The sequence below is a fragment of the Aedes albopictus genome, chromosome 3, assembly GCF_035046485.1.
Source record: "Aedes albopictus strain Foshan chromosome 3, AalbF5, whole genome shotgun sequence".
Lineage (NCBI taxonomy): Eukaryota > Metazoa > Arthropoda > Insecta > Diptera > Culicidae > Aedes > Aedes albopictus.
Genome location: NC_085138.1, coordinates 423637479 through 423664411, shown reverse-complemented (window position 1 = coordinate 423664411; position 26933 = coordinate 423637479). Strand labels below are relative to the sequence as shown.

General features: G+C 40.9%; 1 protein-coding gene across 4 annotated transcripts in view; it reads left to right on the top strand.

Annotated features, from left to right (window-relative positions):
- Positions 1-1994: 1994 nt before the first annotated feature.
- The window catches only part of LOC109433478 (CTTNBP2 N-terminal-like protein), a 37879-nt gene continuing 12940 nt past the window's right edge, over positions 1995-26933 (top strand). For 2 of the 4 annotated variants that reach the window (XM_029875787.2, XM_062856392.1), the window contains exons 1-5: positions 1996-3141; positions 11877-12715; positions 12958-13121; positions 13403-13630; positions 20803-20969. In XM_029875787.2, coding sequence (XP_029731647.1) covers positions 2857-3141; positions 11877-12715; positions 12958-13121; positions 13403-13630; positions 20803-20969 — 1683 coding nt within the window. In that variant the 5' untranslated portion in view covers positions 1996-2856. Of the gene's footprint in view, positions 3142-11876; positions 12716-12957; positions 13122-13402; positions 13631-20802; positions 20970-26933 lie in introns of all 4 variants that reach the window. The other 2 variants (XM_029875785.2, XM_029875786.2) reach the window with 2 other exon arrangements.

Below are 26933 nucleotides of genomic sequence, written 5' to 3'. Positions count from 1 at the left end.
TTGAGCTAATTCAGATGATGTAATCATCATAGCAATACTGCCAAATATCATCAAAAATATGCTGAATATAAGAGCTGAATATAAGAGCGCGAATGGAAAATAATAAACTATTTGAACACCGGAACTATATTGGAATCTGAAACTCAGATTGGAATAAATAATAATGGTGGATTGATCATGTTTACCATTTCCGAACAGCGTCGCGACGGCGTGTTTGACAACGGAGCTGAGAGAGGTGGTTGCAAGAAAATTGAACGCTCGCTCGTGTTTACAAGCTGTGTACCGGGGGTGTGTATGTGTGTGTTGGCTAGCTTGAAAGATATTGCTTATCCAGAGAAATCTTCCAACCTGGCGGAGTGAAGAAGACAAAGAAGACCTGTTCCGCAAACGTCAAACTGCTGCACACTTCAAAAAGTATGCACACAACCTTGAAACAAAAATAAATAGTTAAAAATCTAAATTATGTTTAATGGCGTACAGCTGCATACTAAAGTGCTAAAATTACACCTAATAAGGCAATCCATGAGACAGATGCGATCAGCTGATTTTTTTTGTTTACCATGTATTTTTGACATCCGATGATCGGGGTGACAGTTGAACACAAAGGAATTTGTTAAGCACCAACGACATTTGACGAAACTTTTGTCGAATTCGTTTTTGAACCTGGGTTGGAACTGGATTGGCGGAAAATGTGTAAACAAACAAACGTCAAACAAACTCAAACAAACTTTAGTACAAGCGAAACCGAAGTCGGGTTGGGGTTGAAACTGTGATCTCATCCAGTTCCAACCCAGGTTGGAACTGAATCAAAAACGAATTCGACATTTGTTAAGTTGTACTCACACTGTGTTTACACTTTTGGCTGTCACCCCCATCGCGAAAAGTCGTCATGGATTGCCTTATATAGTTTACACATAAGTTACATGTTGTGGCAGCAATTGCGATTACATAAACCATAAATGAAACAATTTTCATTATTTTTAAATTCTATGGCAACCAAGTGAGTGAGAGCTTTTTAGCGTGAATCGAGCACTTTTGACGTTTGCGGAACGACTGCGGCGGTCGAAAACACCGCAACCCCGTTGGATTTTTTCTATTTTACCGCAGTAAAACCATTTCTATTCGCAGCACTCAGGTGTTTCCCATATAATTCAATGATTCAACAAATTTAGTTCCTTTTGAAATGTTATGGTGGACCGGGATGACATGAAATTTTGGTCGATGAGGTCATGAAAGATTTCATGCTACACTCTTGCACGATGCAACATAAAATTTTGGTTACACGCAAAAAAAAAATGTCGGAGCTAAGGATGTGGCTGAAAAAAAAAGTATAGAGGCTTGCATCAAAAACATAACCTCATCGAATTCTCATACGATTTGTAAACATTGCCCTCAAATTTTTTTTGAGGGCAAGGACGGCTTTATGGACCGACGCCGAAGGAAAGAAAGAGAAGGAGACAGTGATGACGTCAGCGTGCAAGCGCTCATTACCTCTTGAATTTTAAAAATGAATTAAACTTCAAAATCCTATTAAATTTTGTTCTCGGGTTTTCTGCAAGTCAAAGGAAGAGAATGGTGATTGATTGTTTTATGACAAAAGTTAATAAAAAAAAATCGTTATATTGCGGATTTTTTGAAAAATTTCCACTCTGCGGTAGCCGCCGAGTTCTACCGCAGCTGTCAAAGTCCTACCGCAGCTATGAAAATGATCGTATCATTGAAAAGTTTGGTCAAATCAAAGCATGCTTGCAAAGTGAAATGTTCTGAAAAGCAACAACAAACAATGATCATCGGCGTCGTATCCAAGGCTCTATCCAATGTATCCTTGGACTGATTGATGATACATTGGTGAAAATCATCAGTCTGACAGCTGCGGTAGCTTTTAAATCTTCCGTAAAGTGGAAAATTTTCTCTGAATTAGCAATAACTTGGCATGCGGCACCACCATTTAAGATTGTTGATGTTGCTTCATCGATGCGACAAAAAGAGCAAGTCGCATGCTCTGCTCGCCCAAGAAAAATCGAGTGAAGTCAGCCGAGTAATCCGCCTGTGTCATCTTGCGATGTGCAAAGAAAAAAGCTAAATTTCGGGGTGAAAATTGCATTTTTACCGCGAAAACTATCACCATCGACGAGTTGAAGTGCCTGACGTTGTGGAACGGTTGGAATTTCCGGCTATCGAATAGGATTTTTCGGTGAAAATGGCGTTTTAAAATTTTAAACCTCAGCGCTCTAATGGAAGAAGAAGAGGGTGGAAGCTCAAGAATCCGATCGTCGTCGTCCAGAAGGACTCCTCCTGTGTAGTGTGAGAGCGAGCTGTTGTTTTTTTTACGGTTTGTGCATGTGTTGGTGTGATGTGCTGTTGATGATTGATTGCTCGCTCACCCAAGCGAAACAAAACAGAGAGAACTGTCAAGAAGTTCTTATAAGACTGCCAAGCCCCGAATAATATTCGCAGCGAGATTTTGAGACATCACGAAATATAAACTGGAATAGCTGAAGCTGATTCATTGAAAAAGTTGTGCTTCTTGGAAGCGGATGTTTCATTGTGGTAAAGAAAATAGTGCAAAGTTTTCATAGTTTGAATTAACTTGATCTGATTTGGTGTGAGCGTGTTCAAAAGCGACAGTCCCTTTGTGAGAGCAATCCGGTCGATCGACCTTCATGCTAATGACTCTGGGGACGTGTGTGTGCTCTAGCGTATTCCAGTTTAGTTTTTAGAGTGGAAGAACATTCAGCACTTTTTCGCCGATCGGCAAGAAGAAACTCAGTAAAGTGACGCTCGTGAAAGCCTTTCCTGTATTCGGGAATTGTATCCTCCGGATGCTGGGTTGCTTTCCGAAGCGAGAGCACGGGAATGAGCACCACTAGGCCCCGTCTGGTGCACACGAGAAAAATTCAGCCAACATCGTCGCCATCGAAGCGAGCCAAGAGCGGATCCAACGAAGAGGAATCGTCGTCACCTTCGCCGACTAGTAGCAGCCCTAGCGGCGGCGACGGCAGCATTTTTACTATGGCCGAGACGGGTGGCGGAACGGTACCCGGCATCGAGGACGTAGGAGACGAGATTGGAGACCACCCGCCGGCCAAATTCACGGAAGCAGATCTGCAAGCCATTAAGCTGACTAGCGACACGTTGAAGGTGAGATTTTCGATGGTTTGGTTTGGGTGATAGTTGAGACCGGGGAAAGGGCGTGTGAGAAAAAGTGATTATCGATTGTGAATTACTGTTGGTGCTTACGTGGGTGTGGGACGAAGTGTTTTTATGTCGGCATATAAGCAAGAGATTCATTAGCCGCTCAGATCAGTACGGTAATGCTAGCATGTTGCTGACCTCATTTTTTTTGTTTCGTGGAAGTATAGAAAAGTAAACAATAAACAGTCTAGCGTTACATCCTGTGGACTCCTGATGCCACGAGTGAAGCAGGCAAAGAAGGATGAATCCTTCTTGTTCTTTCTTCGCTTCGTTGCAAAAGATCCTTCATTTTCATTGATTTTGCATCTTGTTCAAAGAAGGAAAGGCATTTTCCGTTGGGGAGATGAAAAAAAAAATGGTAGGCAGGTAGCTAGATAGATGCTTCGCTTTTGGACACAATCTCGTTATTCTTCGATCGAAACCCGATGCGAAAGAAGAAGCGGTGGGTAAAAATCAATATTTATTTTAGTGTCGTTGGTTGGCAGTGGTAGTACTCTTGTCATGTAGTAAGTATGCTTGGCACTTGTAGTATGATGTGGACGAACGGTTATAGTATCATGAGGGCATAGCCGTGGGTCTAGCAAAGATGTTTTGAATCACCTGGCTTGCACGTTTGATCAATTAATCTATACACTGAAGTTTTTTTTTACGACGGTAATGGTCCCGCGTAAAAAAAAACCGCGTAAAAAAAAACCGCGTTATTTCAAGACCCGTCGTAAAAAAAAACCGCGTTATTTCAAGACCCGTCGTAAAAAAAAACCGCGTTATTTCAAAAAACGTCGTAAAAAAAGTCAAGTCACGTTAGATGTGGTGCTGACTATTTTACGCGTGTTTTTGAAAAAACGCGGATTTTTTTTACGACGGTTTTTGAAATAACGCGGTTTTTTTTTACGACGGGTCTTGAAATAACGCGGTTTTTTTTAGGACGGACCGCGTAAAAAAAACCGCGTAAAAAAAAACCGCGTAAAAAAAAACCGCGTAAAAAAAAACTTCAGTGTAACTCATTTCAGAAGCTTAACAATATTCGAATGTGATGTTTTTCAAACGATTTTCCTACAATTATTGCTAAGACGCTGAATTCTAACTCTCATATCGCGTTATCGTACTTACCACAATAATCATTGACGAACACATAATCACATGGCATCAGGAATTATGCGTGCATTTCCGGTACAGACAGGGATCCGACTTACAACTCTCGTAGCCTTGCTTGATAAGTACTTGATGTAGATAGTGATTCCAGGATTTAGCCGCTTGCTTGTAGGTCCTTGCACACTTTTTCGCAATCTGCATACTTTGGCGCCCTCTACAGTATCTTGCCCTTACGGCGCTAACCGGAGCAATGGTGCAGTGGACCTTGTGTTTCTTCGAGACAATCAGCTGCCCTTCTTTAGTCTCACTTGAGGCTAAATAAGGGCGGGATTATGAAGATGTTGTTAATTAGTTTAAATTTTCACCTATATGATTTCGCAATGTGATATACACAGTGTATTCCGTGTATCCTCGCCTTTGGCGTTTTCCAATCGATACCTATCTGGTTTTGTTCCTGCTGTTCTTTGTTGTGCTGTTGTTGCGAAGAGTTTAATCTTGCCTAGTTTGGGTAGTGGCTACGGTTAGGATAGCTCAGATCAATCTTCAGCATAAAAGAACAGCAACAATCAATCTTTGCAGGCTTCTGCAAAATGGTTCAGCCCAAGTGGCCTTGGTCCAAGAACCTTACTTCCGTAAGGGGAATTTCTATCTAGGAAACCTTGTGAACCCGGTGTTTGCTACTTTCAGAAAACATGAAATGGCAAACTCACGTGTCATGCCTCGAGCTTGTGTGCTTGTCAACAACGCAATAGTTGCTACACTTATCTCTGAACTAACGACCTGAGATGTATGTGCTATCACAACTGATGTATCTGTTGGAAACCTCAACAGGAAATATGTCTGTTGTTCGGTTTATTTACCGCATGACGAACCATCCCCTACGGATGCTTTCAAACGGGACTACTACGAAAGGCCGAATCACGAAAGGCCGAATCACAAAAGGCCGAATCACAAAAGGCCGAAAGCACGAAAGGCCGAAGGTAACAAAAGGCCGAAGGGAACGAAAGGCCGAATGTAACGAAAGGCCGAAGGTAACGAAAGGCCGAATGTAACGAAAGGCCGAATGTAACAAAAGGCCGAAAGCAACGGAAGGTCGAATTACAAAAGTAGTCATTCTATTACTCAACCCTTTCCTTTCCGTTATGTACTTTTACCAATTGTATCTGTATCAATCTATGAACAGATTAATATTGTTCAAATTTAATTCATTTTACTCAAATCTGTTTGGAAATTGTCTGCACTGTTGTCTACAAAGGTGACATAGTAATATTTAATAAAACAGAACATGGCATAATATGCTTATAACGGCAGCAAATAATGATATAAAGGGCAAATAACTGACCGAACAACTACGTTTGCTATATATCGGAGAAACGCTTGCTGTCCGCACTCGCTGACGCTCGTCGGACTTAAAAAAAGATAACAACTTCTGTTCGCATTACACCTAGCAAACTATTGGAACTACTGTTTTCCTTGAATTCGAATCGATGCAAATCCGGTGCCTCGGATATCGGATACTTCGGCGGCCTTCTGCCGCCTCAGTTCCTCAATCCTCCATGCGGCTACGCCGCATGATTCACATTTGTGTGAATTTTTCGTTGGAGTGGGACTACTAAAAATATCTAATTTGAGGTTATAAAATACTTAAGCAACCCTACACATTCTTTTAATAGATAGAGCATTTAACTAAACGGAAACCGAGTTAATATGCGTCTTTCATGATTCGGCCTTTCGTTACTTTCGGCCTTTTGTTACATTCGGCCTTTCGTTACCTTCGGCCTTTCGTGACATTCGGCCTTTCGTTGCCTTCGGCCTTTTGTTACATTCGGCCTTTTATTACCTTCGGCCTTTCGTGATTCGGCCTTTTGTGCTTTCGGCCTTATGTGGTAGTTACACTGGTTTCGGCCTTTTGTGATTCGGCCTTTCGTGGTTCGGCCTTTCGTGATTCGGCCTTTTGTGTTAATCCCTTTCAAACACGTCATCGCTAATTGTTGGCAGTGATGCTAATGCTCACCATATCATCTGGGGCAGCTCAGACATTAACTTGAGAGGCTCCAGTTTGATGGAGTACTTAAGTAGTACAGACCTTGCATTACTTAACATAGGCAACCGCCCAACCTTCATGGTATCTGCTAGAGAGGAAGTGTTAGACATAACGCTTTGCTCTAGTAGAATTAGTCACGAGAGCTGACCAATTGGCATGTGTCAGATGAAGAATCTTTATCTGACCATCGCTACATCTTTTTTGGACAATTAAATGTTACTTCGCAAACATTGCGTTTCAGGAATTCCCGATTAACAATCTGGGATCTTTTTACTGATTTGGTTGCGGCCAAATTTCATTTGGCCATTGACACTCCAAGTGATTTAGATGATGCCGTTGATACTACAACGGCCTTCATCATGGAAGCTTTTGAAGAAGCCTGCCCTCTGCAGTCTGTGAAGACCACAAGAGGAACCCCTTGGTGGAAATCCGATCTGGCGAAGCTCAGGAAACAATGTAGAAATGTTTCCAGTCTGAGTGAAGCCAGTCGATTGAACAAAATCCTTGCAAAATCTAAGGATTTTCAAGTGAACGAACTTCGTTTGCCAAATGGTGATTTCACTTCCTCTGATGAGAAAGTTTTGGAATGTTTATTCAGTACATTCCGGGGAAGATGTGTGGATATTACATCTTCGGATGACCTTGGTGTCTTTTCGAATCGATTGAATGGGCACTTAATAGCTTTGCTCCTTTCAAATCTCCTGGGGCAGATGGGATTTATCCTATTTTTCTTCGCGCGTCGTATGAAGAAGCAAAGAACTTCAGACCTATCCTGCCCCTATTCGAATAACAGCCCCATGTTTGCTGGGTTTCCTATTCACATGGGACTGTTGTGCGAATGGGGGCAGTATCAGTTTGACCTCTTTTCTTCTGAAATGCTTAGAACGCATAGTCGATCATCACGACATCCGTGATGTTCATCTGGCCAATGTGCCTCTTCATGTGAACCAACATGCTTACCAATCTGGAAAGTCCACTGTGATCCTTTTACACAAGGTTGTTTACGATATCGGGAAAGCATTCGCTCAAAACAGTAGGAAATCTACAGGAGGTGGTGTGCTTGTTGCAGTTCGTCTCGGCTTGAAGGCGAGAGTTGTTGAAAACGATTCGTGGAAATGTCTTGAACAAGTTTGGGTATCCATCGAGCTTGGCGATCGGACTCTGTTTTTGTGCGCGCTGTACATCCCACCCGATCGGATTGGTGAGAACGGGCTCATAGAAACGCACTGTGGCTCCGTTTGAACTGTGATGGAGACTGCTGCTCCTGTTGACGATCTCTTCATCCTGGGGGACTTCAATCTGTCAGGTATCTCATGGCAACCTTCCCATAACGGCTTCCTTTACCCGGATCCTGCTCGCTCAACACTGAGTGCTTTCGCAATTCGTCTCTTAGACAATTACAGCGCCGCCACTCTAGTGCAAATCAACCACGTAGTCAACGAGAACAATCGCAGTTTGGATCTTTGTTTCGTAAGCTGCCGTGACCATCTTCCGCTCATAGGTACGGCACCCTGTGAGCTTGTCAAAGTGGTCCCACATCATCCACCTCTTGTCATCGCCGTGGAGAATAAACTCGCTCGTGACTTCATCAAGTTTCTCGCTGTCGTGCACGATTTTTCCAAAGCTGATCATCGAAGCATTGCGGATGTACTGGCCACTATCGATTGGGGCAACACTCTTGATTCCAACGACATCGAACGTGTTGCGCTGACTTTCTCACATGTCTTGTCATACGTTATTGACAGGCACGTTCCGAAAAGAACACTTAATACTAACTCTCGACCCCCGTGGCAAACCAGTGAATTACAGAAGATGAAAACTGTCAAGAGAGCAGCCTTGAGGAAGTTCACTAAGTATCGGACGCCTTCACTGCGTAGCATTTATTTGAGGATCAACTACGAGTATCAACGAGCTAGCCGTCACTGTTTTTTGCAGTATCAACGCAGCATCGAGCTTAAATGCAAACGCCAACCGAAATCATTCTGGAAATACGTGGACGAGCAGCGTAAAGAATCGGGCCTTCCGTCCTCGATGGAATTGAATGGCAAAACCGCGTCTTGCCCTCAAGAGATCTGCCAGTTATTCGCCACAAAATTTGCCAGCGTGTTCAGCGATGAACAAATCAGCGATGAACTCATCTCTCGTGCAGCCAACAATGTTCCTCAGAACGGACAAGCTCTGGACGTTTTCGATATCGATGTTACAGCTATTGCAAGGGCTGCCCTGCAACTTAAATCGTCTAACAATCCCGGACCTGACGGTGTACCATCAGCCTTCATCAAAAAGCATATTGCCAGTCTGCTTGATCCGCTCCATTGCTTGTTCCGTTTATCTCTTTCCTCTGGTGTTTTTCCTTCCTGTTGGAAAGTAGCTAACATGTTTCCTGTGCATAAAAAAGGAAGAAAACGTGACGCGAACAATTACCGTGGCATAACTGCTTTATGTGCAATTTCAAAGCTCTTTGAGATCGTTGTTATGGATCTGCTTCTGTCACACTGTAAGCATCTGATTAGCAACGACCAACACGGCTTTACTAGCGGCCGCTCTACCAACACCAATTTGCTGTGCTTTACATCGTACATTACCGACAGTATGACTGCTCATGACCAGACGGACGTAATCTATACTGACTTGTCAGCAGCCTTTGACAAATTGAATCACGATATCGCCATTGCGAAGCTCGACAGGTTGGGAGTATGTGGTAACCTCCTGCGTTGGTTCGGCTCTTACCTCACCGACCGATATCTGACGGTAGTGATTGGAGACTGTAGGTCTAATAGCTTTCAAGCTACATCCGGGATACCTCAAGGGAGTCATTTGGGTCCGCTGATTTTTCTGCTCTATTTCAACGATGTCCATTTTGTAATCGAAGGCCCGCGGTTATCCTTTGCGGACGATCTGAAAATTTTTCTGCAAATCAAATCAATCGCCGACTGTTTGTACCTGCAGCATCAACTTGATAATTTCGCCAACTGGTGTTCTGCAAACAGGATGGTAGTTAATCCAGCCAAGTGTTCCATGATAACGTTTTCAAGGAAAAAACAACCGATCGTCTTCATCTACAGTCTACTCGATACCGAAATTGAACGTGTTAGTCACATCAAGGACCTGGGCATCATCCTCGATTCGCATTTAAATTTCAAGCAACATGTTTCGTACACTATCAACAAAGCATCCATAGCTTTAGGATTCATCTTCAGAGTTGCAAAAAATTTCTCCGATATCCACTGTTTGAAATCGCTCTATTGCTCTTTAGTTCGTTCTACGATGGAGTATTGCTCCGCAGTTTGGAGCCCAGCATACAATAATGGAGCAGAAAGGATAGAATCTGTCCAACGCCGTTTTCTTCGTTTTGCGCTTCGCAAATTACCTTGGAGAGATCCATTTCGGCTGCCAAGCTACGAAAGCCGATGTCAACTGATAGACCTTGAACTACTTCGCACCAGAAGGGACACCAATAGAGCTCTATTTATCGCAGCTGTGCTGCAGGGACGAGTCGATTGCTCATCCATTCTGGAGCAAATCAATTTGAATGTTCGCTCTAGAGCACTACGGAACAGTGTTATGCTGCGACTGCCTCTATTTCGTACCAATTATGCATTCTACGGCGCACTCAACGGTATGCAACGAGTGTTTAACAAAGTCGCAGCCTTATTTGACTTCCACTCAACACGAGAGGCGCTTCGCCGGAGATTTTCCCTGTTCTTCGCTGGACGGACCAATTAGCTCTAGACAACAGACGGATTTAGTTTTAAGTGTTATTTCTTGACTATTTAATTTGTGACTTTTTTTTGTGTTATCGATAAGTGTTTGTATTTTTTTTTGTATTGCATCGTTTTATATTAATTTTTACCCATCATTGAGGCTATACCATGCCTGTTGATGTAATAATAAATAAATAAATAATAATAATAATAATAATAATAAAAGCAATCTTGTTTGGGTGTTTTCTTAGATATCGAGGGTCGAGGGTGCCTTTGACAACGTGTCTTTCGATGCCATATTGGAAGCCGCACGGGGTCATGGTATATGTCCAATGATTTCCAATTGGATTCACCAAATGTTCAAAAACCGATATCTCTCCTCGACATTGCGTCTAGCAGCGATTGGGAAATTGGGAGTTTGTGGATGCCCCCAAGGGGGAGTCTTATCACCACTTTTGTGGAATCTCGTAGCAGGTAACTCAATACATAACAGCGGTTTTCCTACATATGGTTTTGCCGACGACTACCTAACATTGTTAGTTGGTATGTGCATCAGCACCTTCTTCGACGTGATGCAAAGCGCCCTTCAGATAGTTGAGGGTTGGTGTCGCCAATACGGCCCTTCGGTTAAGGCCGCACGGGACGACGTGTAATTTTTCCTATCTTCCCTCTCTTTCTATCAATTTGCCTCGCGATTTTGAAGAAGCAAATATCAATTTCCACTGCACTGACGTAGCTGAAACTTTAGTCGATTGTGCACCACAAGTGAGCAAATGAACGATCAAATTTCTAGTCAATAATATGAAGCAGAAGTTGAGATTTGCATCTTACTAGCAACAGAGCAATGGCGGACGATTCAACCACCGTTCCGTCCGGCCTTAATCCGAGTAAAACTTCTATTCTACGCAAAGGCGAAACCGTAATGGCGTTCGATCTTTGCGCCTCTTTGATTCTGAAATCGATGTGACTGAACAGCTAAAGCACGTTGGAGTTAATCTTGATTTCAAGCTTTCGTGGACACCTCACATTGAGTTCAGAATCAAGAAAGTTTGTATGGCCTTCGGGCAATGCCGGCGAACTTTTGGTTTGGTTTTGGTTTTGGTTTGGGGTCCTAAACCCAAGTATATCAAATGGATTTACACAACTGTTGTTCGACCAATATTGGCTTATGGATGTCTTGTGTGGTGGGAAAAGGGCGAAGTGAGAACGGTCCAATCAAAATTAGGCCGTCTCCGAAGGATGTGCTTAATGGCGATGTTTGGAGCGCTCTCTTCAACTCCCACGGCAGCGCCCGAAGTTCTTTTGACGTTGCCCCACTACACATTCATCTTAAACACTTTCTTGCACTTACCGGTTACGGGTACTCGGTCTACTAGAGGAAACTTCTGTGAATCGCACATTAACACACACTTCGTTGTTTCCACTTTTGGTGAATTGGTACATAATTGTCCTTGCTCCAAGTGAGCTTACAATTGCTTGTTATTTTTCATATAGGAAATTTTCCACGAAATTCCTTCCCGGGAAGAGTGGACATCTGGTTATCTGGATTCTGGAGAGAAGTATTTCAGACGGCATCGTATGTTACACTGATGGCTCCCTTCTCGAAAGATCGAGCAGGTGCTGGTGTCGACTCTCGTGAGCTAAGGCTACATCAGTCTTACTCACTTGGTAGACACTGCACCGTTTTTCTGGCCGAAATATTTCCCAAAAAGTCTACGTGGTTTATGAACGGCCCCTTATGAACAATCTATAACCGATCATTTATCATAAAATCGAAATGTGCAAAATCTAAGTGGTTTTAATGAGTTCAACAAGATAATAAGAATATTCTTTAATTTCAGCGCAACCCAAAGATGGACTTCAGCAAAACGGATCTCCTCAAGCTGCTTAGTTACCTGGAAGGGGAACTGCAAGCACGAGACGTGGTCATCGCCGTTCTGAAAACGGAAAAAGTCAAACAACTGCTCAACACCGCCCGTTACAGCAAACCCACTAACCTCAACGATCCCCATGCCGCCCTCTATCGGGACAATCTGGCCTCAAGTGGGAACATTGCCAGCCGGCAGTCGTCCATTCAGGCCGCCTATTCCGAGCACGAAATGCGATTGCTGAACGACCAGCGGTTGGGCGTCAAGGAGCAGATGGATTCGCTGGCGGCGCTCGTGATGCAGCAGCGACAGACGCAAGCCAAAATGGTCGAGGTTCTCAAGGATGCCGAGGAACGCTACAAGAAGGTCGTCCAGGAGTTGGAGGAAGAGCGGCGGAAGCATGAGCACACCACAGCTCAGGGTGATGACATCACCTACGGGCTGGAAATCGAACGGTCACGATTGAAGCAGGAACTGGAGCACGAAAAGGAGCAACGAAAGGTGCTGGAACTTGAGCTGCAGAAGATTCAGGAGCAGTTCGAAGAGGAGAAGAACCGACAGAAGCAGATCGTGCTGCTGTTGCTGGCCGAGCGGAAGAAGATTATCATCAAGTACATAGAAGAACGAAAGCGGAGCGAAGATTTGGCGCAAATTCTGTCGGAGGAGAAGCTCCGGGTGGACACGATAGCCGAGGGGTTGGAAGAGGAAAGCAAGAAGTCACTCCGAATGGAAGCCGAGCTGGAGACGCAAACGCAGCAGTACGATCTAGAGCGGAAGATGTTGCACCAAAGTCTGGGCAAGGAAGAAAAGCGGTAAGTTGAACTTGGGTTTTGCATTAAAAAGTCACTATTCAACTAATTTGCATATTCTTTGCTGACATGAATGATTAACTGGTAATGAATGAATAAAATAAATATGCTTTGATAAGATAAATCTTGATTGAGAAGGATTTTTGTGTTATGTATTTTGATTGGATGGTTTCTGAGAGTATTTCGTACGAGATTTCTTCATGTTCTTCATTCTTCATGTGACTAAAATCTATCCTTCTTTTCAGAATCAAAGAACAAGAGATTGAGATCCAGCAGTTGAAGGCCGAACTGGAACTGCTACGTAAACAGAGCGGCATTCGTCATCCGATCGTAGCGCCACAGCTTCCTACCAAACCAGGCGGTCTGATGCCGTCCAGACCTTCGATTGGGGGTGTTCCAGTGGTACCTGGTAAGTACTCGTTTTTCTGTTTTACAATTTCGGCTAAATTTACGGTGCGTTAGTTTCTCTAAAGTAGCTAATTGTTGATAAATTAAATTGGTTTAAACTGGGATATAACAACTAATTAAAAAAAAAATGCTTGAAAATAAGAATTTGCAAACCCTTTACGTACTTTTCAATTCTCTTTCTTTCTTCATCTACTCCTAAAAACCTCATTTACACATTTAACCTTTACATCAAACTACCTAATCCGGTCACACACGAAACAAAACATACAACCATCCGCGCAGACCTAGACAGCGTAGCATCGTCTTCTTCCGCTTCCGCCGCCGCAGCTGGTTCCATGGCATCCGCTGTCGCTTCTTCTACTGGATCCGCTGCTGCCTCCACATCAGCCGCCGCCGCCGCAGCTGGTGTTGGGATTCTACCGCCTGGCGCTGCCGCCATGATCAGTAGTGTGGCCACCAAGGTGGTTCAGCCCACTGCAACCGTGTCTAGTGTGCCAGTTTCCGGACCAAGTAATTTAACACTTCTTCTGCTCTGTGGTTGTTTTGAAGCTTTGCTATTGTTTTTCTTATTTTCCTATCGGTATATCGCCACTGACTGTGTTACGTGTGATTATTACGTTTGTCGTTACTGTACCAATCATTGTCATCTCTTTTTTCCGTAATTTTATTGTTTTTCCTCATATTTTACTTCCGCTTTAAAGTTTGCTTTCACCAAATAAACGAGATTATAACTGAGCATACCATGTATAAAATTACCAATGCCGTAATTAACCAAATTAACCATTGCATCAGAGCTCGATTTGTTTTGTATTTGTACCGATTTATTTGCAGGATTTTTACCAAATACCGTAAACGAATTCCTTCTGTTAATCTATAGAGCTTTCTCCAGGAATTCCTTTCAGAAGTTCCTTCAGGAATTCCTTCAAGATAGTCCGGGAGCTCCTAAAGAAATCTTAGAAGGAATTTCAGGAGGAATTTTAGTAAAAAAAATGGGAGCAATCCAAGCTTATGAAGAAAACCCCAGAAGATCTTCTGGAGGAAACTCAAGCGGATATCTTGGGTAAAACCCAAAATTAATTCCTTAAGGTATTATAATCGATGGTGGAACTCCTGAAGGAATTCGGGAGGTATTCAGAAACAAACATCTGCTTGATCTCCAAAAAAAGTTCTTGAAAAATTCACAGAGCCAACTCATGGAGAAATCCTAGTGGTCAGCAACTCTTTTAGATATAAATAGAAAATTTCGCATGGGATTCCAGGTGATAACCAAAAGGCGTCTTACGGAGATTACCTAGAAGAATTCCAGATGTTTTCTAGTGAGGAATTGCAAGAGACAAATTAAAAAAGATTTCCTAAAGGTATCCCAGAAGAATCTCCTAAAGGAATCCGTAATCTATTGTTTGGAGGAATCTTAGAAGAAACTTATGGAACACGGGATCCGAGGATATTTTCTAAAGTACTTCAGAATACTTCAAAAGAATCTGGTAAAGGTTTTATCAAGTATCACTTGAAATATTTGTTCAGATAGCCCACTAAGGATTCTATCAATAATATCTCTGAGGATTCATCTAGAAGATTATCCAAAGCATGCTTAAGTAATTCTAGAAATAATTAAAACTAAAAATTTTCCAATGATTCCTTTCCAATCAGATATTCTTTCACGAAATAACGTTGGAATTCCGTCAGAGGAAAAGTAGGACTTCTAAAATTTCTTCAAATATTTATTTTTATTTTTCAGGAGATACTCAAAAAATCCTTCAATGATTTTTCCACGGAAGTCAAGTATTTCTTCAAAGATTCTTCAAGGATTTCTCAATTATTCCCTCACATGACTCTTTCAGAGATTTTTTCCAAGGATTTATCTTGGCATTTCCTCAAGCATTCATCACTCATCTGGGCATTCTTTTGAAGATTTCTCAAGAAATTTTTTCCAAGGATTCCTTCAGAAATTTCTCCAAGGATTTCTTCAAGAGTTACTGCAACGATTTCTTAAAAAAAATCTGATTTCCATTCCTGCAAGGTTTTATCAAGGAGTTTTTCTAAGATTTTATTAAGAGTTTCAACCTAGAATTCCTCCAGGGAAATTCCAAAGAATCCATTGGATAATAATTCAAGATTTCCTCCAAAGATTCCTACAGAAGTTCTTCTAGGAAAATAAATCTAAAGGTATTTTTTCGAAAAATCCTTCTGGAGTTCCCCCAAAGAATTCTTTAATATCCATCTACTCTAGAAGTTTCCCCAACAATTGTTTCAGGAATTTATGCTTGCATTCCTCTAGAAACAATATTGCTGATGCATAATGCACACTTTTTTCCACGAATTACTGGCTATTGATTGTGGTCATGTGTGAAAAATATGAAGGTTGAAAAATAGTATCTTTAAAGGAGTTGTTCCGCTGGAAGAAGCGGAGTGCGAGGAAATGGAGCTGCTGTGCCGTTCACAGGAAACACGCAAGTTCTATCAGAAGCTCAACGCATCCCGCAAAGGCTACGTGCCGCAAGCCGAAATCTGCAGGGATAAGGACGGGAGCCTCCTGACGGACAAACGTGAGGTAATCGAAAGGTGGAAGCAGCACTTCGACGAGCACCTGAATGGCGAAGAGAATGTAGGCACAGAGGACCAAGGCAGCGGAGGAAATGACTATGTTGGTGCAGCAGAGGACGGGAACGAACCAACTCCCACGCTGAGGGAAGTTAAGGATGCCATCCACCAGCTCAAAAACAACAAAGCGGCTGGTAAGGACGGTATCGCATCAGAACTCATCAAGATGGGCCCGGAAAAGTTGGCCACCTGTCTGCACCAGTTAGTAGTCAAGATCTGGGTAACCGAACAGCTACCGGAGGAGTGGAAGGAAGGGATAATCTGTCTTATCCACAAGAAAGGCGACAAGTTAATGTGTGAGAACTTTCGAGCGATCACCGTTTTGAATGCCGCCTACAAAGTGCTATCCCAGATCATCTTCCGTCGTCTTTCACCTAAAGTAAATGAGTTCGTTGGAAGTTACCAAGCCGGTTTCATCGACGGCCGGTCGACAACGGACCAGATCTTCACCGTACGGCAAATCCTCTAGAAATGCCGTGAATACCAGGTCTCAACGCATCACCTGTTCATCGACTTCAAAGCGGCATACGACAGTATCGACCGCACAGAGCTATGGAAAATCATGGACGAGAACAGCTTTCCCGGGAAGCTGACTAGACTGATAAGAGCAACGATGGACGGTGTGCAGAACAGCGTAAGGATTTCGGGTGAGCTATCCAGTTCATTTGAATCTCGACGGGGACTACGACAAGGTGATGGACTTTCCTGCCTACTATTCAACATCGCCCTGGAAGGTGTTATGCGACGAGCCGGGCTCAACAGCCGGGGTACGATCTTTACGAAATCCAGTCAATTTGTCTGTTTTGCGGATGACATGGATATTATTGCCAGAACATTTGGAACGGTGGCAGAACAGTACACCCGCCTGAAACGTGAAGCAGCAAAGGTCGGACTGGTGGTGAATGCGGCAATGTTAGGATAGACGGGGATACTTTCGAGGTGGTAGAAGAATTCGTCTACCTCGGTTCCTTGCTAACGGCTGACAATAACGTGAGTCGTGAAATACGAAGGCGCATCATCAGTTGAAGTCGGGCCTACTACGGGCTCCAGAAGAAACTGCGGTCAAAAAAGATTCACCCCCGCACCAAATGTACCATGTACAAGACGTTAATAAGACCGGTGGTTCTCTACGGACACGAGACATGGACAATGCTCGAGGAGGACCTGCAAGTACTCGGAGTTTTCGAGCGACGGGTGCTAAGGACGATCTTCGGCGGCGTGCAGAAGAACGGTGTGTGGCGGAGAAGGATGAACCACGAGCTCGCTGCACTTTACGGAGAACCCAGCATCCAGAAAGTGGCCAAAGCCGGAAGGATACGATGGGCAGGGCATGTTGCAAGAATGCCGGACAACAACCCTGCAAAGTTGGTGTTTGATAACCATCCGGTTGGTACAAGAAGGCGTGGAGCGCAGAGAGCACGATGGGCGGACCAGGTGGAGCGTGATCTGGCGAGTGTTGGGCGTGACCGACGTTGGAGAGCTGCAGCTGCAAATCGAGTATTATGGCGGTAAATTGTTGATTCAGTATTATCATGAATTTGATAACTAAATAAATGAATGAAAGGAGTTGTTATCACCCAAATAGGGGTGATCGGGGCAATATGGGCCACCTAAGGAAATCGTTCTGAAATGCACAGAAAAACTCAATAAATAATTATTTTAATGTAATTAAACCATGCTTAGGAGTGTTTCCCTTCATATTGCGTCGATAAATTATGAAAAAAAACTTTTTGTTAATAGTTGGGAAATACTTTTGAAAACCATTTATTTTCATGTGTTTGCCAACTATACGGGGCAATATGAGCCACCAGGCGGGGCAATATGAGCCACCATTTAAACCTTTTTTGTTTTTTGGACAATGTTTCGTAAGGAATGAGAAATAGATAAATATGATTGTTCCACAACAATTCAGTGTATTTTATACAAATTCGATTGTTTTTGTTTCAAAATAATAAAAAAAAACATAAGCAGATTTCATCGCATTTTACTATTAAACGCAACACTTGATTCAACATAGGCACATGTTTCCATCACAGCCATGAATCCAAGAATGGCAACGATGGCATTGGTTCCATCTCTCACCCTCTGAAGATGAACGGGCGAAGGGAGGCACAATAAGGGAGCCCTTACAAATTACGTAGCATTTTTGGCCAATTTTCTATACTCCCTCCCAATCCGTAATTTGTTTTCCCATACCTAATACATGGCTCGTAGCAATATCAAGGACTCCCCCTCCCCCTCCAATGCTACATCATTTATGGACGGTTGCTTAAACAACCTTCCTTGTCCGTTGCCAAAAAGGATATCGTTCCAAGCGAAGACCGAAAATATACGGTTTCATTGAACGTTTCAGATTGGGATGTAATCTGTGGTGGCGCCTGTGTCTCGGCGACGTTCAGGCTGTTATGTGACCATTTTTTTGTTCCGGTCGTCGCTTGTAACCTCACACCAGTATTGAACCATGGTTCTGCAGATAATATTCATGTTTTGACAGCCAAATTTTGAGGTTAGGTTACAAAATAAAACCGATCATATTGGTCCGAGCAGGTATGACCATATTGCCCCGTAGAGACTAGTTTCGGAAAATTCTTGTTTTATTGTAATTTCAGTTTCGAAAAAATGCAGACTTGTTCACAAACTGCTCAGTAATAGTAGGAGTATCAACTGTAATGGAATATTTACCTGGACAGTAGGGAGTTATCTGTTAAAAGCTTATTTTGGAGTTTTAAATCTTATAACATTTTGGCGTTCGAAGCAAAAATTTGCAATTTCCATAATATTTGCATTTCAGAATCGATTTTAGGTACGGTTTTTACAGTGAGACATGATTGAAGCATACTATAAAAGATCCTAGGGCTTTGAACAGAACAAAACTTGATAATAAGGCCAAATTCAGGGTGGCTCATATTGCCCCGTATGGTCATATTGCCCCTACTACCCCTACGCAATGTTTGGCACTGCGCAAAGTTTGGTGCCTACTCGGTAACTGCTAGATAAATCGTAAGAGATGTCCCGAAGGAATTCTCGCAGCCCACACCTTTCTATCCAAAATTGTTTAGCCTAACTGTAAATACAATCGACGACTAGTTTCAATGGCCAATGGCACAAATTTCCCAAATGTGGAGAGAAAGTGCCTCTAGAGCCGACCTACAATGACTAGATCAGCAAACCCGCTGCTGCAAAGACTTCTTCTTGGCGTAACGACCCAACACCTGCTTCTCGGCTAGAGTGTTCTATGAGAACTTCCACAGTTATCAATCGAGAGCTTCCTCTGCCAATGACCATTTTGCTTGTTTAGATATATCGTGTGGCAGGTACGAAGATAGTGGATCTGTGTCATTTGTCATAAGGCCGTTTGGCATAAGTTCACTTAGCATAAAGACATTTGGCATAATGGACACTTGGCATAATAAAGAAAAACGCATTTCGGTTATGGCAAATGTCCATTATGCCAAATGACCGTTATGCCAAATGTCTTTATGCCAAGTAACCTTATGCCAAACGACCTTATGCCAAATGACTTTATGCCAAATGCCCCGCTCCCGAAGATAGTCTATGTCCAAGGAAGTCGAGGAAATAACGGAAAGTGTTTAGACCGACCGCGAATCGAATCCGACACCCTCACTATGGTTATTAGGGTGGGTCAACGTTGTATGGGAAAATTTAAAATTGATCAGATTCAATCAGATCAAAGTTTATAAGATGCCCTTTGAGGTCCCAAATAACTGTGCAAAATTTGGGCATGATTGGTTGAGCCTACATTTTGCGCATCGCGATTGAAGTTTGTATGGGATTTTACATGGGAAATCATACTTTTTCGTATTTTTCTTGAAAGATGCTCAAAACTGTCCTATACCATATAACCGCCAATGTTAAAGTATAGCCCACGATGTGTCGAAAATCTTTGCCGAAGGCCGCAAAGCAATCCGATGCATGTGGAAAAAGATACACTTTTCGAAAGTCAGGTCAAAAATTGAGATTTTATTATTGATGTTATTCCTTGACATGTTGGAAGATAAGCACACTCAGTAGGCTATAACTTTTGTTACAAGACTCGAATCGCCTTGTGGTCTTCGGCAAAGTTTTTCAGGATATCTGAGGCTATACTTTTACATAATCGGTTAAATACTTTCAGAAGAATTTTATTCTTTTACAAGGAAAATGCAAAAAAGTGTGTTTTTCCGTATAAAATCCTATGCAAATTTTAAACGCGATGCGCAAAGTGTAGGCGTGACTGATCGCTCTGATATTGTGTACAGTCGATAAGAACTCGAAATGGAGTCAAAAAAACCTTGATCCGAAAAAAAACGTCTTCTATGGCCCACGCTAATGGTTATGCTGAATATCCACGCCTTTACAGCTGTGGCTATATGCAGCAATACCTATCTGTGATATTATAATAATATAAAATTAGCAACTATCCTAAAACTATAAGGTTTTAAGTAACTTATCCTTTTTATTTGGGGAGCGAGATATTTGGCATAAAGTCATTTGGCATAAGGTCGTTTGGCATAAGGTCACTTGGCATAAAAACATTTGGCATAACGGTCATTTGGCATAATGGACATTTGGCATAACCGAAATGCGTTTTTTCTTTATTATGCCAAGTGTCCATTATGTCAAATGACCGTTATGCCAAACGACCTTATGCCAAATGACACAGACCCCTTTATTTGTAATCATCTCCCAATTTGTTTCAACAGCGTCCGTAGACTGCAATTCTTTAGGTAGGTATATATACCTACCTCGCTGTTAAAAAGTGGTACTGAATTAAAGAATGAAACTAGGTAATAGACAACGAAATGCCTAACTATGCTGTACAATAGACAGCATTTTGTTTCTTCGTTTACATTATGTAATATTAGTGAAGTAAACTATTGCAGGGGTCGTTTAAATGCGGGGGCCCAAGGTCCTGCTTTTTATAGTAGCTTATATTCGCATGTCCTTTGTCACTTACTTTTCCTCAACCATCCATCAATGCTTGGTCTTCGTATTCTGAAATGTGCTTGCATCCAGTTAGCAGTAACCTAAATACGAGCAATACATAATTCCAAACCTTCCATTCCGATTATCCCACACAGCCACCGGAATCGCCCGGTCCGTGTCGCCAGGGCAGCTCATCCGGCAAACGGCCATCTCCCAGCTGTCGATTACGTCGCCCCCGCTAGGACCATCTGGAACCGCCGCCATCCCGGTTGCTCCGTCGCCAGAAACCTACGCCAACACCACCGCCAGCACACCCGGCAAGGTAAGTCCATTCAGGTTCTCTGCCCGTTGTCGGTTTTATCTTGTTTTGGATTTTGAAAACAACAGCAACAACGTTACCATGCTTACGACTGTATAAGAATTTTAGTTCCGATTCGACGAATTCCCGACCGCGCGCCACCTTTTGGTTTCTCCCGAGTTCCCACAAATTGTATTAAGCCATCCTTGTCCCACACTACACCGTTTTCCCCCCCCCACCAGATTGAGTTGCACCACCCACCTTGATTTTCTCCTCGCTCAATTGGCGCACACAATTCGCAATCCACCTCTTTGATCGTTTTGGTATTTTCGTGTCTGTATTGTTTATTTTTTTATTCTTTTGGTTTCATGTTCCATTCGTAAGTGTTGTAATCACCTAGTGCTAATTATCAAACAAACAAAAAAAAATGGTTGTTTCGAGTGAGTGCTGATTGAATGAAGGCATTTTGTATCATGTTATATGTTTTCTGTGTTACGCAAAACCCCATTTTGAACTGGTTATAATTATTCAATTGAAGAAGTTGCGAACTGCACATCGGTGCTGTTGTAACTATATCTCTGTTCATTTGTTTTGTTATGTGTTAAATCAGGCGGATAATTGAATTCAAAAAAAAAAACAACAACTAAAAATTACTTTGAGTTTGTGAGTAGTAACAAGCAAGCGTAAAGCTGCAATGTGGTCACACACTGTGATATACATTTGATCCATTATTGTTCAATTTTCAGTCAAACTTTTATTGTTCTGGCTATGCTCTGTTTCGATCGATTGATTTGGATTTTTTTTAAAGGTTCTCAAAGGGTTGATCAAAGGGCCGCACGACTGATCAATTCGCTCAGACTTGTACTATGTGTGATCATTAAAAATTCATCATGCTGTTCTTTTGGCAGTTTCGACGCCAATCCTTGTGATATTTTTCTCAAGAATTCTTCTAGCATTTTCTTGCAATTCTTTTAGCAATTCCTTTGTACATGCCATTAGTATCTTTTCCAAAATTCCATTTACACATATATTTTTATCAATTTCTACGGCAATACCTTTAGGAAGATCTTTAGAAATTTTTTTTTGCAAATTTTTCTGGAAATTTGTTTACATATTTTTCCCGTAAAAAAATTTCTTCCCCGATTTTTTGAGAATGTTTGTGGCATTTTTTTTAGAAATTCCCACGACAATATCTTCAGGAATTCTTCCATCATTTCTTAGAGGAATTCCTAGTACACTTTTTCAGATTTTTCATCAACTCCTATAATTTTTGTATCGGAAATACCGTTTATGTTTCCGCAAAAGTTTTGGCATAGGTATACTCTAGAAATTTTTTTGGCAAAGTCTTTAAAAAGTTCGCCGATAAGTGCTTTAGAAATTCCTCCAACAATTTCTTCAGGAATTCCTCCCAAATTCCTTTGGGAAATCTTAATGCATTGCCGAAGAAAATCCTAGATAAATTGCCAAAAAAAAAATCCTTGACGGAAATTACGGTTGAGATCCTAAAAAAATTGTTGCAGGAATTTTTATACGAATTTGAGAAGTTTTTACAAGAATGACAGAAAAAAGTTCCAAAGAAGATGCCGCTGGAGTTCCTGAGGTAAATACCTAAAACTGTTGCCAACCATTAACATCCTCAACAAATTCTCCAAGAATTCTCCCGAAGATTCTTTCAGAAAATCTTTTAAGCATTTCTCCAGGAACACGTCGATTAGGTTCCTTTCAGGATTTTTCTTTTAAATAATTTCATCATGAATTCCTCCAGAGAATCTACGAGGATGCATCCAAAGCTTTCTCCGAGATTTTCTTCTAGAATTCCAAAGGAAATCCCTTCAAAATTTCTTCTGAATGTTTCTAAAAGCATTATCCAATTATATCATAATCTCATATTTTGTTTCCAGGGATGTCCTCAAAGAATTGTTCCAAAAAACTTACAAGTATTCTTGCAACAATTTCATCTAGAACTTTTCCAGAAGTTCTCTCAAATATTTCATGAGGACAATGAATTTCTATATAATTTCGTTCAGAAATTGCTGCAAAGTTTTCTTCGGGAACTAGCATACAAAACAAAGATTTCTTCAAGGATTCTTCCAAGAATTACCGGTACTCACACCAGATTTCCCCTACGCATACCTCTGAATGTTTCTCCAGCGATTCTCCAGAAATTTCTTCATGAATCCCTCCATAAATTCTTCCAATGATTTTCCAGAAGAATTCTTACAGGATTTCTTCCGAGGATTTTCCAAACATTTCTCCAAAAATAATCTTTCAGGAATTTTCCCAAATATTCTTCCAGGGATTTCTAGAAGGGTTATTACACGAATTTATTTACGGATTTTTTCAGGAATTCGAACGAACGAAAAAAAAGCGTAACATATACAGGGCAAATAAAAGACGGAACGGTTGAACAATAAATTGGAGGAATGCGGGAAGGTACTCCTCCTTTGAGGGCATTTTTGACAGTTTTCATGATAGTTAATAAAGTACATTAGCATTGTTGTCGCAAGTAGCATGCACTTTAAGAGCCATTAAATGGTCAAATGTGTTTTTCCAAATGTGTAAATGATTCATATCCAACATTTTTTTTTCAAAGATTACTACAGGAATTCTTCCAAAGATATGTCCAGGGACTTTATCCGAATATTTCATCAAGAGTTCATTGAGGAATTCCTCTAATGATATCTCCAGAATCTCCTGCAATGATTTCTCCGGAAATTTTTCCAAATTAAATCGTCTAAGGATGTTGTCATTAACTTCTTCAAGAATTACTCAAAAATAAAAAAATAAATAAAACCTGCAGGAATTCATACTACGACTCCGCCATCTTTCAGGGCCTTACTGAATTCATTCAGTATTATGCTCAGGATTTCTTTTAAGATTTTTTTAAATGATTTACCCGAATTTCTTCTTGGATCTCTTTAAGGGCTTTTTTAGGAAATCGTCAAGAATTCCTCCAGAATTTCTTTGAAACGTCTTCAATGTTCTCCTCTAGAAATTATTTCAGGAGTTCTTTGAGGAATCTCTGCAATAATTATGACAAGGGTTCTTTCAGAATTTGTCCAATTATTACGCCAGGACACTTTCAAAAGTTTCTTCGATAATCCATTCCATCAGCCTCCAGTGATTCTTCAAAGAACTTGTCCTAGATTTTCTTTTAATTCATTATTCCAAATATTCTTGCACTGTCATCTTTTCACGAATTTACCCAATAATTATTCTAATGCCTTTTCCTGGGATTTTTTCTCAAGAACTCCTTCCGAGGAAAGTGAAAAGATCATTTTTAAGGACACCTTCATGAAATTTTCCATAAACTCCTATAGCAATATTTCCCATAAATAATAAATCCTTCCATGTGTCTCCGTGGGTTTCTCCATTATTTCCAACTGCTTTTCCTATGACTCCTACAAGAGACTACCATGGATTCCACCAGGAATTCTTCCTAACATTTCTATATGAATTGTTGCAAGTTCTCCTACATAAAATCAAATTCTTCCACGAATATCATCTCCTTTCAGGTATTTGTCTGAAGTCACTTCCAGGAACTTCTTCAACAATGACTACAATAATTTCTCCAGGTATTCCTCAAGTTAATGTCTCGGGATCATTCCCAGATTTTTTTCAAAGGATTCTTTCAGGAAATGCAGCATCTATTCCGATGTTTATTTTTCAATTATATTCTAGGCTTTTTTGAGGCTTTTTTTTCTAGAAATTCTTCGGGCATTCCTTCGGTTTTTTTTAGAAATCCTACAGTTCTCCACTACAGCTGTAAGCTTAACATCATCTTAGGACTTCCATTTTCAAGGATTTCTTCAGCAGTTCTTTCAGGAATCCCATCAGGAATATTCACATAAATCTTTTCAGGAAATCATCCAAGAATTTCTCATCTAATTTTATTAAAAATATTAGAAAGAGTTTTCAAAGACATTCTTGAGAAATGATTAAAACAATTCGTAAAGGGTTCATTAGAAGAATTCCATGCGGTATCATAAGAAGAATTTCTGCAGAAATCATTAGAAGAAATTCTAAAGGAATCAATGAAAGAGTTCCTGAAAGAATCCTTAGGAGAATTCCTGGACAAACCTATTGATTCTGAACATTCCTCGAAGAATTCTTCAGAAATTTGTCTGATGACACTTCCAGGAATTACTTCGACAATTTCTTCACCAGTTTTTTTTTTCAAGAATTCCTCAAGCTGTCTTCCTGGTACTATTTCCAGAATTTTTCAAAGGGTATTTTTCACGAAATCCTCCCAACTATTCTAATGTTCATGTTTCAATTATATTGTTAGGGTGTTTTTTTTTAATAATTCTCTTAAAATTCCTCCAAGGATTTCTTTTCGAAATTATCTAAGAACTTTTCGTCTAACCGTATGACTTTGTTCTAGATTTCTCTCAGGCAATCTTTGAGAGGAATTTTGAACGATTTTTTGCGAGCGTTTTCGAAGATTCCTTCAGCAATTCGCTCATGTATCCCTTCAGAAAAACTTTTTAAAATCTCTCCAGGAAATTTTTCAAGAAATTCTCAAGTGATTTCAAGAAAAATATTTGAAAGTATTTTCAGCATTCACGGTGAATTCAGGATCATAATCAAATTGAAAATGGACGGAAACAGTTATTCTCGTAATTTTCTACAACTTACAAGGCAATTTGTTAAGGAAATTTGAGAATTTAAAGTCGTTGAACAGGTAGTTTGAGGTTGGGGAATCGCCACTGATTTTCCGAGACACCTTGGAGAAAACAATTAGTAAAGAATCCATTAGAAGAACTCCACGAGATACCATTAGAAGAATTTCAGCAGAATTCCTTGAAAGAATTACTGGAGAAATCAATGGAAGAGAGCCTAACCCTCGAGTAGTGATCGCGCTGTTGTATTCTGTACAGCATGGTGCTGTCGATGGTGGCCAACCGTGCGACTAACGGAAGGTTAAAGGAATTCTTAGAATCCCTGGACCTGCCCATTTAGGAATCTGGGATGATTGAGAATCGCCGCACGCTATGTCCAAAGAGATGTATTATGAAAAGTGAATGTACCTAAAAATTTATTCGCAAGAATAACATTTTTGGACCTCTAAATTCAGAAAATGTGTGGTTTAAAATAATCCATCTTGGGTTTTTTCCCATACATTTTTATATGGGACGAAATTGACCCTAAAATGACTTTTTTCGATATGGAAAAATAGGAAAAACATCAAAAATATATAAAAAAAAACCCAAGATGAAATATTTTAAACCGCACATTTTCTGAAACTAGAGGTCCTAGGGAATAACATTTTAAGTACATTCGATTTTCATTATACTTCCCTTTGGACATAGCGTGCACCGGAGGAATAATTGGATGAATTTTTGCCGAAAGCTTAGGAAGATTTCTCGAAGCTTTGGAGGAATTCCTAGGGAAATCATCAATAGAATGTTTGCATAAATCCGTGGAATAACTCCTCGACGAATCTTCGAAAAAAATTGTGAAGGAATAATGGGAAAAATCAATGATGAACCTCTTTGAAAATTACCGGAAATGCATGGGACATTTAATGAAAAAAAAAAATTCTTGAAGGAAATCCTGCCGAAATTCCTGGAAAATTTATAAAAAGACTTTTCCCCTCAAAATTGTTCAATTCAATTTTTTTTGAAGCCATAGGAAAAAATCATTGCTAGTCTGAATATTGTGAAACTTCTCTTAGGAACTCGCTAGTTCTCCCTTTTCATCAGTGCCAGATGCCAGATGATTTTTTGAAATATATGAATCGCACTTTTCAAAAATCTGTATCCCATACAAAATTAAAATAGTCCCTCTAGCTCAAAAACCTGTATTTTATGCAAAACGAAATCTGTACGGATGAAAGACGAACCAGCCAAGGGCTGAAAGTGTCTGAAATAAAGACAAATCAATCAATCAATCTGTACGGAGGAACAAAAATCTGTTTACAGAAAAATCAGTTTATGCCATATATACTATAACTATATGAACGAAGTTTAAGGACAAGGTATTTGG